The 11,542-nt window shown below is 34.8% G+C and overlaps 1 protein-coding gene across 1 annotated transcript; it reads left to right on the top strand.

The window, feature by feature from the left end:
• Positions 1–31: 31 nt before the first annotated feature.
• Positions 32–9,693, top strand: LOC127934225 (programmed cell death protein 10-A). Its single transcript, XM_052531465.1, has 8 exons — positions 32–193; positions 3,852–4,006; positions 5,331–5,384; positions 6,197–6,314; positions 6,884–7,010; positions 7,707–7,785; positions 7,908–7,990; positions 9,142–9,693. Exons 2-8 carry the CDS (start codon positions 3,917–3,919, stop codon positions 9,221–9,223), a joined length of 633 nt encoding a protein of 210 aa, XP_052387425.1. The 5' UTR covers positions 32–193; positions 3,852–3,916; the 3' UTR covers positions 9,224–9,693.
• The last annotated feature ends 1,849 nt before the right edge of the window (positions 9,694–11,542 follow it).

Here is an 11,542-nt window from a genome sequence, read left to right as displayed (position 1 = left end):
CCTCGCGTCGTTCTATCCCCTGGCTGTTTGCTGATTGGCCCTCGCCGACACGTAGCCCCGCCCCTCGTTCTTTAGATTGGTCACGCAGAAAACTTCCGTCTTTGGCGTGCGATTCCACACAGAAAGGAAAATATTCAAAAGAGTTACCGAGCTAATCAGGAGTCAAATAAACATCACTACGAGCTTCACGCAGGTAGGAGAGGCTGAAAACACATTTTGTAATTTCAACCTGTTATTAACGGTGTTCATTTCGCTGCGATTTCTATGAAAAAAAATTTAGTTGGCAGTTACCTAACGTTAGCTAGCAGGGACTTTAGCAATCCAGCTAATCAGACCCTCACAACAGATCAGAAACTAAGAAAAGTAATAATGTTTAAATTTGATTGATTATATGTTTTGTCCAATGCCAGGTAGCCCATCTCAGATCAGTATTTTCCAGGCTTCAAACTGTAATGTGGAGTAAATCCGGTTTAAAGACCGCAAAAGTTAGGCCTGCTGAGGACGAGATGTAATTAAACAACAATCAGGTTTAGAATGACAAAATTTACCACGAAATAGCCTTTGATCTTATACCAATCAGTAATCAGAATCAGATTACATAGTTGTTATATCATTACAAATGTTGAAGAGTTGAAATCCTAGATCTATTTCAGATCGGATATGAGAATTAGGCAGTTGTTACAGTGTTTCACACAACTGCAGTTTTGATAAATATGATGACGTCACATTTGGGTGTTAACCACTGATCTATATATATATATATGTGTGTGTGTGTTTGTGTGTATATTATATATTATATATTATACATCAGTGGTTTTAACCTGAAACATCTCGATAGCTTGAATCAGTCTGACAAATGTTTACGGCGTTGGATTGATAAATGGATTTATTTTAGAGTTTTGTAGGTAAGCTGTCACCGAGTTTGTGTTTCTGTCGATGATCAGATCTTTCTTATAAATGGAATTGAGACTAGTTTTTAGAGAGCTCAGTGTCACTGTTTTGATGTCCCTCAGAATTGTTATCCACTTATATAAGAGGCAGAAAAAGATCAAAGTAAGAAGATTCGTTTATATTGTGTGAGAAAAAATGGCTAGACTGATGGAAAATGTTGTTTGGAAAATGAAAGGAGACCTGAGTTGCCTGGAGAAGATGTATACGGTATAATATAGAAACATTTTCATGGCTTTTGTAGTTATTAACTCATTTCTAATTAGTGATTATTGATCTTCTAAAATGTGTGTGTGTATAAAGATAGATAGATTTATATTATTAGATAGACATTATTATTATTATTGCAACATTTATTTATAATCTTGAATGGAATAAATGTTTGTTTTAAATCACATTAGAAGACATACTCAAAGATTTTAATGGTGTGGAAAATTATTTGTTATATGACTACTTGAAAAATTTAATTGATTCATAACTATTATATGTATAAGCCAGCTATATGATTATATGATTTGAGCCAGCTGTTCGACATCAGATTGAGAAACCATTGTATTCTGACTTTTTCTTTAAATCATATTTATTTATGAAAGGTGATTTTAGTGGATTTTTTTTTTCATCTTTTGAGTAAAGTGGCAGTTCTTATATATAAAAATAATATTGAAATTATTACTATTCACTCAAAATTCACTAACAGAAATGCAACAGTGTAATAAACTAAATCAAAAATAATATTATCATGCATAGCTGCTTAATTTAATAATGCTGTTGTTTATTAAGTGGCAGAATTTTTCCTTACTTGACAGTGAATATGTTGACTAACTTTCTTTAGCTTAATTAATCTTTTATGCATTTATATGGTGACAATGTAGTATAGGTGGATATAATTCAGGATTCACCTGTGTTAGGGCGTTTCAGTGCCAAGGTCAGACTCTGACTAGAGACTCTATAGGAATCAGGTGTTGGTTGGCCTTTGTCAGGAGGAAAAAGGTGCGCTATTATAATGCATGTGTAACCTGGCAACCATGTTTTATAAGAGGAGTGCTGGTATTTCCAACCATAGTCCTGCTCTATGTGATGACATCACAGCGATCCCAGATAAGGCGCTTCCCAGTGCGGGGCCAAAGGCCTTCTGATCAGCTGGGAATGACTCGGCCTCCTGTCAGTTAGTCTCAATCAACAGCATTGAGATAAGCGTGCCTCACTTTCAGTGGTTTGTAATGTTCCCTGTAGCTTGAGAGGAAACGTGACCTTATAACAACAAGCGCTATTGTTTCACACGTGTCGGGTGAAGGAATAAACACATTGGCATGTTGTTGTGGATGTTGAGAAAAATAAGGTGACTCGAGGCCTGTTCACACCAACATCCATACTTCAGTTATAATGATAATCAAATTGAGGAACAATATTGTTGGAATCATTAAAAAAATTGATTTTTTTTTTTTCAGCTGATGACAAAAACAATGACAGCCAATCAGAATCAACTCAAGCATTTAAAGAGGCAGGAGACATAACTACAGCTCATGCTTATAATAAACAAAAAATCCTATAATGTTGTAAAGAAAATGCTCTACTGTACTATTTAATATTATAAATATTTTTCATATAAAATAAATATTTGCCAAAATATTTTTGAATCTAAAATCGATTATGTTCCAAATTTGAAGTTGTTATTACAAAAATTGAGTTTTTTTTACTATTTTGTATTTTTTTTTTCTGTCACGGTATTACTTCTATCAAAAAATATCTACCAAATATGGAACTTTGAGAATTTTTGAAAATGTTTTGTCAAGATCAGAAAAAAAGTTTTGATGATAAAATGTTGCAGTTTTTTACGTTTTTAAAATTTTGCAGTCTGACTTTTAACATCGCCCACCGGGGGAGGAGAATAAGCCATAACTACAATGGTAACGACTGATATTGTTGGATCCATTTTCAGAATGATTTTATTCTAGCTGAAGAACGTTTAAAAACATTGACAACCAATCAGGATCCACTCGAGAATTTAGACGATAAAACTGCAGCATGTACTTATAATAAACTGAAGATTTTCGTACTTTAGTGTGAACACTAAATTGCTCCCCTTTCGCTGTGTGAATGAGTTTTTATTTGCTGTAGGCATGTGACTGTGTCAAATTTTCATGTTGCGATTAAATGATAATGCTTTTATCACGGTATATGGTATTATAAGTGTTGACATCAGGTTTAATAACTTTTTTTCTGATAACAGAAACAAACGGAACATTTAAAAACAATAAAGCAATACACACAGAAATGTATAAAGTAAATAATTTCACAAAGATTAAACTGCAAAAGAATTATAAAGACCAATAGTAAAATCTAATTAGTTAATCTTATTTAATGCACTAACATTAACAATGAGCAATAGCTACATTTGCTACAGAAGTTAATTAAATTTATTTGTGGTTAATCTTTGTTAAAAAAATACAGCTGCTAGTTCTTGTTAGCTCGAATTCGTTAAATAGCACAGTAGCAACTATTGATTTTAGCAACGTGTTATTAAATATTAAAATTAACTAAGATTAATGAATGTTTAGCATAATTTTTCATTGGCAGTTTATGTTTTACTAATAAATTAACTAATGGGGCCTTAATGTATAAAGTATCAAAACATCATTATTGTCCTTGGTCTGTACAACATGATAGGGGTAATTAAAAATCTTTCTAAATGCATGTCTTGTAAACAGCCTTGATTTTTCTTTCACTGGCCACATCTCTCATTCCTTTAATTTTAAGGGGCGTAAATCTCAATGAAAACTTGTTCTTTTCCCACAGCTATCACCTCTACCTTTTGAACACAGTTTGAAAATGTTGTTTCCTTAACAGTAAAATTAATTCCCGCTACCCTTTTATAATCTCTTCCTCATTGGGTTTTCTTTCAGCGATTGTCTGGGAGCCCCCAGGAGTGAATGACGCTCCCCCCATCCCTTCCCACGCCCTGACGAGGATGACAATGGAAGAGATGAAGAATGAAGCGGACGCGACCTCGATGGTATCCATGACGCTGTATGCTGTGATGTACCCTGTCTTCAATGAGGTACGGTGGTTAGTCCCCGGTAGGAGAGAGTTCAGTGATGGTTGAGTTGACACAAACTGAAGCTCAGATGCAAATGATGCACACCCTCATGCTCAGGACGGACTACACACGGTCACACTGCTCTCTTTCTGTCCTGAGAACACTAGGTCTGGATGCTTTCACATTATTTGAACAGACTGAACGATAAGAAGATAAATGAAGTTATCATTAATGTTTTTAACATAAATATGAAATGTCCTTTTCATTTTTACAACCCATTGAAGAACTAACTTAAGATGAGAACGTTTAATTCAGTTGATTTTTTTTAATTAAGCTTCCCAATGATATGAGGACTGCATCAGCATTGGAATGTGAATAACTAAAACAAAGAACTTTGCTAAGTTGGACTTGTAAAAATGAAAATAATAATAATTTATTTCAGCAGTTAGTTTCTTTGGTACAATTCTTTCAATTTATTGAGAAGTTAGAAAAAGAAATAAATTTGTGTGACATTGTCTTTTTTTTGTAGCTAAATAATTGCTTTAAGTTAAATATTAAATATTACATATAGCTGTTTTCAATGTCTTTCAATATAAAATACACCGTTTAAATTTATTAGTTGTAATGTGTGTAAATTTAGAATAAAATTCAACTGACTGCCTGCAAAATGTACGTATTTCAATGTATTTATCTGCTTTGTTTTTAACTTTAATAACATTTTGTAGTATCACTTTTATCTTTTAGGTTTAAACTGTGTATTATTTTGTGTTGAAGTTTCTAAGAAAAGCACATTTTATATTTTAAATATTTTAATTTCTAGATTGTAACACAAGCTTCCAAAAATGTAGGGTTGGTAAGATTTTTAAAATGTTTTTTTTTTTCAATGAGTCTAAGCTCAACAAGCCTGCATTTCTTTAATAAAAAAATACAGTAAAACTGTAATATTGAGAAATATTCTTAAAAAAAAACAAAAACATTATAAATGTATTTTATTCCTGTGATTAAAAGCTGTATTTTCAGCATCATTACTCCAGTCTTCAGTGTCACATGATCTTCAGAAATCATTCTAATATGCTGATTTGCTGCTCAAGAAACATTTTATTTTAAAATAGAAATCTATTTAACATTATAATCTTCATACGTATGTGCACAGTTAACACACAGCCTACATGTACTTCTGTGGATCAATTATTATATGTTTAATTAGAGGTAAAATCTACACCTTCATCCAACTATATTCCATTTGAATGTGGTGATAATGACTGTGTGTTATGTGTGCGACACTGAAACCAAACAGCCTTCTTCATCTTGCAGTAAATTCAAAAGTCTTTTGTGTGTCTTACAGCTGGAGAGAGTAAACCTGTCTGCTGCACAGACTCTGAGAGCAGCTTTCATAAAGGTGAGGAAATAAGACACCGTTCAGTTATTAGCATTTCTTCTACTTAATTTTTTAATTTAATTTTTATTATTGTGTCAGAATATCAAAATAATTTAATCTACATCAAATAGAAATCAAACCGGATCCCATTTATTTGTTCCTGGATTAATCAGTTATCAGCATGTTATTTTTTCATAATGTAGTAACTGCTCCACCTCTAAAACGACTTTCCTTTTCTGCTGATGTCATCAGGGCCAGAAAATAATGCTAGTCAGAAGTCAAGTAGCTATATAAGGAGTAGTTTCTATTTTCCTTGCTCTCTTGGAAGAGCAACTTTGCCTATTCAGCACCTTTGCCTATCCCAATGCACCTGATCGTAGCAGAGCTCCTAACATTTTAATTATAAGGACCAGAGAAAGTTAGTCACGAGGAACAGTTCTGCACCTTGACTAACATTGTAAATGAATCACAGGGGAGGAAAAAGTTTTGATTAGGAGTCTTCTGGGTTTCTTACCACAAGATTTCAGAAAGAAAGTCAAGAAGAAGAAAGTTTCAGGAGCCGCAATATTGTTGTGTAACAGTCATATAAATCATAATGCTAGAAGACAAATCATGAAAGCGCTTTGAGGTTTTTATTTTTCTTTGCCTAATAGAAGATCGATTGAAAGTCAATATTTAATCAAATGAAATGATGTCTTAAGTTTGAAGAGATGAAAAGTTTGATATATGGATTCATAATTCAGCTCGTGTCAAATCTTTATAAGACTGATTTGCTGCTTGCTTTGTTTGTGGTTGCGCTGGACTGACTCGTGCTCGGGGTTTGTTCATGTCAGGCAGAAAAGGAGAACCCGGGACTGACTCAGGATATCATCATGAAAATTCTGGAGAAGAAGAACGTGGAGATCAACTTCACCGAGTCTTTATTACGAATGGCTGCCGACGATGTTGAGGGTGTGTATGATGTTGCACATTTTCGAAGAGGAGAATACTGTCTGTATGGTTTGCAATGCAAAGTGTAGTTAACGTTGCGGCCTCGTGCCTCTAGGGAGCGCTGTTTCCTCATGAATTAAACCCAAGGAATGACTGCAATCTAGTTTCCCTCATAATTTGATCTTGTGAAAGTGTTTTTGACTTTTATACTGCTAATGAATGCGCAGAAACGCACCGGGTTTCCAGATAAATGCTCACTTGTGTTGATTTGAAATGTAAATAATAATAAATGTACTTCCTAATTTAATCCAAGCCCATTTTAAAATCCTTGTTTTGATCTTCCTGCTGTAATCTATCCTTGTAAACGCTGTGTTTGTGAGGTGCCTGACTGTGTTACCGTACTTTACAGGATAATCTAGAATTGTTCAGGGGAACGCATTCGAGTTTCTCTGATGGCTGTCAAAAACCAGTGAAAGTAGTTAAAAGTTCCATTATGTCTTTAAGTGTAGCGCATGTTAATGGTAGGCTATTAGAGGCAAGTGTTTCTGTGGTGACTGAGTGTTTCCTGTGGGCGTGTTCTTTGTGTGCAGAGTACAAGATTGACAGGCCTGAGCGGGAGTTCCAGGACCTGAATGAAAGAGCTCGCGCTCTGAAACAGATCCTCAGCAAAATCCCTGACGAGATCAACGACCGAGTCCGTTTCCTGCAGACAATCAAGTAAGAGCGTTTTTAGGCCCACAAATACTCACAAAAAGTTTCACTTACCTTTGTTTTTTATCCCTTTGCATCATGGTTTGTCTTTCATTACATCAGTTTTGGCGTGTGCATGTGCCCTGACAAAGTTTCTTTAATATTTGAAGTCAATATTTGACAACTGGTTCATATTTTACCCAAAATCCAAAAGAAGAAATATGATGGGAAGCCTTTTTTTACATTTTTTTTATGAAGAGTAATAGGATTTTGATTTCTTTTCCCTTCTTTCTTATACCTTTTGGGGTGAAATTTTATTTTTGACAGTTCTAAAATTGTCATAAATTGTAATAATGACTTTTCAAAAACTCCCGTGTGTGTAAGCACTCTGTGAAAAGTGTGAAGCGAGGATCATTGTAGCCAGTGTTGAGCGTGTGAACACAACAGCCAATCAGAGGTGTTTAAAAATCCTCTCAAAAATGCTCAAAATACTAGCAGAAATCCTGGCATTGTCATATTTTTTTACATTTCCCTACCGACATCTGTACTTTCGACAATCCTAGTTGTATGTAAAAAAAGAACAGGAAAAGTTAATATTAACATTGAAATCTTGTGTATTCATCTCTATTCCTTTTCCCTGATCAAGGTCATAAATATTGCTGATAAAAAGCAAAAAGCGTCACCTGATTGAGACATTCATACAGTATGTCTGATTTTTCACAGAGATATAGCCAGTGCCATAAAAGAACTACTGGACACAGTGAACAACGTCTTTAAGAAATACCAGTATCAGAACAGAAGGGTAAGTGACCCACACACACACACACACACACACACACACACACACACACACACACACACACGCTGTCATTATGAGATGGATGCAGTCTGTATACTGTATAACATCATCTTTGTGTTTTCCAGGCACTTGAGCATCAGAAGAAAGAGTTTGTCAAACACTCCAAAAGCTTCAGTGACACTCTGAAAACATACTTCAAAGACGGAAAGTATGGACGCTTTTAAGAATTACCTCATTATCTTTTTTTCTTTGCAAAAAAAGTTATTTCATATTTGAAACGGCAAGTTCTTGGTAGTATGTCAACACAACAGAAACATTCAAATTAAATAAATAACAAATCCATAGGCGAGGCTTCAGATAAGCAGTGTTGTGGTTTTAATGATTTGTTATGAACTAAATAACATAATAATGTTTGATAATTTTAATCATTTTTTGTAAAAAAAAAAAAAAAAAAAAGAATTATTGAGAACCAGCTTCAACATAATTCATTATTTTGTTGCTTTTTACATTATTTTCAATAAAGCATGGAGAAATGTGGCATATTAAAGTAAAAACTATAACTTAAGTACCTTGTGGACGTGTGTGTGTGTTAGATAACATAAATAATAGAATAAAAAAATTTGGGCTCTGTAAGATTTTTGAAAAAGGGTGCATTTATTTGATCAAACATGCAATAGGACAGTAATAATGTAAAATGTTATTTGAATTTAAAAACTTGTTTTTCATTTAAATGTATTTAAAAATGTAATTTATTCCCGTGATGCAAAGCTGAATTTTCATCATCATTACTGCAGTCTTCAGTGTCACGATCATTTAGAAATCATTCTAATATACTGATTCGCTGCTCAGGAAACATTTATAATTATTATCAGTATTAAAAACAATTTTGTGATAAATAGAGATTTCAAAGGAACAGCATTTCTAAAAGAGAACATCTGTAATATGAATGCCATTACTGACGCTTTTGATCAATTCAATACATCTATTGCACACACACACACGCACAAAAAATCTTACTGACAAAGTTTTGAACAGCAGTGTATATTATTATCACTGCATGACTTTGGAAGTTATCTATTATATTATAATAAGAGCAGAGGAGAAAATGGTTTGGTTTGGAAACTGGAGGTAATGGTTTTTGAACTCGTAATATGTGAACTTTTGGAAAATGGGCGTTTCACCCACACACAGCACTTTTTGGTATTTTTAAGCTCATTTTGAATGAAGTGTTAACCTAAACCAGGTCTTTGCCTGAAAAAAGCCCTGGAATTTCACTGCATAGCGTTTGTGATTTCATATACATCATTAGTTCGTGTTCAAATGTAATTTGTGTTTCTTCCCTCTATGTCTTTGTTCCAGGGCAATAAACGTGTTTACCAGTGCCAACCGGCTCATCCACCAAACCAACTTGATACTGCAGACCTTCAAAACTGTTGCGTAGGAGTCATATAAATGTTTTTTTTAATATAACCTTTATATGAACAATGTAAAAAAAAAAACACAAAAAAATCCTCTGGACTGTAATTTATGATTCTTGTCTCCTGGCGGTAACACATATGACAAGATGGCTTCTCTTATGTTTCTAACCCCATCTAAATCTAATCTTCATGAGCTGGAGTGACCGCCCAGAGTTTCTCATATCTGAGCTTTAAAGTCACGCTATTGCTGTGGAGGCACTCTCGCTTGCTTTCTCCTCCTGTCTCGCTTCCGACGTGTTTCGTTCTGTCTGGTCAGTCCAAAAGAAAGCCAAATGCCTGGGGGCCTTAACGGGACGGGACACGGGGCGTCCAGACGTGCTTGTAAATGCTGGGGTTTAGCTGTCTCCTGCTTTGAACTTGAATGAAAGATGTATATTTAATAGATATTTGGTAACAGAATTGTTCAAATAAACACAGCACATGTCAAACTCAAGATTTTGGGTTTATTTATTTATTTTATTTTTTCGGCCTCATTTCAGCCTGAAGATATGCTAAGGTAGGCATCACTATTACTATATCTCATACTTCTGAGTCAAAACCCTTAACCTCAAGTGTTAAGCTTTGGTTGCACATGGGGCATAATTGATAATTCGGTCATGCTAATAAAAACATAGACTGACTTTGTAGAAGGGACATGAGCGTGCACAAATATAAGTAGTTTTTTTTCTTGTTTTGTCTTTTACTGAATTGAAACTTGAATCCATTTAAGAGTTTTTTTTTCTAAAACAAACATTAAAAGCCTTATATAAGTTTTTAAATTGCTGTTTTATAATATTTTAACTTAAAAAAAAAAAAAGGCCTGCTAATTTTGCACAAGTTGTCACTGTACTTGTCACATTGCATTTTTGGGATTGTCTTTTCTGCTATGAATTTAACATCTGCAGTGTCTGTAATGTCCTGCAATTCTGCTTGAATATTAAATCATAAAATTAATTTTATATGAGAAAAAAACAATTAATTTTAGGATTAAATCTATCATGTCTGGACTGAGGATTCTTGAGGCCTGTTCACACCAAGCTCAATAACTATAAAGATAACGATAAAGATCTAGTTCTATAAATCGTTCTTAATATTAAAGAATAGCAGAGCCCACACCACGACTATAACAATAAAGGCACAGTGTCGTGACATACAGCCAAGTATGGTGACCCATACTCAGAATTCCTGCTCTGCGTTTAACCCATCCAAAGTGCACACATACACACACTTTGAACACACACACAAACCGTGAAGACACACAGAGCAGTGGGCAGCCCTTTATGCAGCGGCACCCGGGGAGCAGTTGGGGGTTCAGTGCCTTGCTCAAGGGCACCTAAGTCGTGGTATTGCCAGCCCTAGACTTGAACCCACTTGATCACTTTAAGAACTATTATTTTTTTCCATCTGATGAACTATAAAAAAAATATTGACAGCCAATCAAAATCCATCCTGCTGTAACAAAGAAAGAGAATTGAAAGCATCAGACGCGCATGTGCTTAAAAAACCAGACGATATCGTTCTCTGGTGTGGACGCTTATATCGTAATCTTTCTAGTTCGTTATCCTGCTTGGTGTGAACGGGTCTTTAGACGATGTGTTGTCTGATCTAATTTAAAGTTGAACAAGATCCAAGCTTCACTTCACCACTTGAGGGTTTTTGAAACAGTGCTGTGTAACTGTAAAATGCTTTTCAGCATCAGTGTGTCTCCAGCATCAGTGTGAACGGAGGAACACACAGTCCTCTCTCACATCCTGGTTGCTATGAGACATACCTGAGACAGAGTACTGGTAGAGAAAGGGTCAAACGTGTGGGCTTTGAGATTACTCACAGTTCCTTCTTAATTTCTGGACTTACTCCTACTCATGCCTCGCTTACGGTTTCCTTCTGACGGAAGTGCTCTTATTACTCCAGCTGCTTGAACTTGAGGTCCACAAAGTTTCGGAGACACTGGATAATAAGTGGTAAGTTTTAGGCTAGTTTAGTATTTTGTTTTTAGTCTATAGGTAAAGGTTTTGCAACATTTGTATCCACACAGCCAGTTCATTTGGTTTGGTAGATGTTTATTTTTATAGTGTTTATTCCTTCCCTTTATGATTCAAATCATTTAAAAATAAAAACTTAAAGTATGCCTCGAGGTTCCCTGAAGATTTCTGGCAATTTGTAATCTGAAGACCTTCAGTGGTCCTTCTTTTCATTTTTATGACGTTTCTTCCTTCTCTTTATGATCACCGATTCCTTGAGAACTTCCAGGGTTTCTTTAACTTTTTAAAGGGCACCAAGAGATTGTCCATTACTTGCACAGT

This window comes from Carassius gibelio, chromosome A18 (genome assembly GCF_023724105.1).
Source record: "Carassius gibelio isolate Cgi1373 ecotype wild population from Czech Republic chromosome A18, carGib1.2-hapl.c, whole genome shotgun sequence".
Lineage (NCBI taxonomy): Eukaryota > Metazoa > Chordata > Actinopteri > Cypriniformes > Cyprinidae > Carassius > Carassius gibelio.
The sequence above is the reverse complement of the archived record's forward strand: the minus strand, read 5'-3'. Positions and strand labels throughout refer to the sequence as shown.

Coding starts and splice junctions, on each gene's coding strand:
- LOC127934225 (XM_052531465.1), top strand. CDS start 3,917: ATGACAATGGAAGAGATGAAGAATGAAGCGGACGCGACCTCGATGGTA. Junction 5,385..6,196: donor TGAGAGCAGCTTTCATAAAG/GTGAGGAAATAA, acceptor TGTTCATGTCAG/GCAGAAAAGGAGAACCCGGG. Junction 7,786..7,907: donor ACCAGTATCAGAACAGAAGG/GTAAGTGACCCA, acceptor TGTGTTTTCCAG/GCACTTGAGCATCAGAAGAA.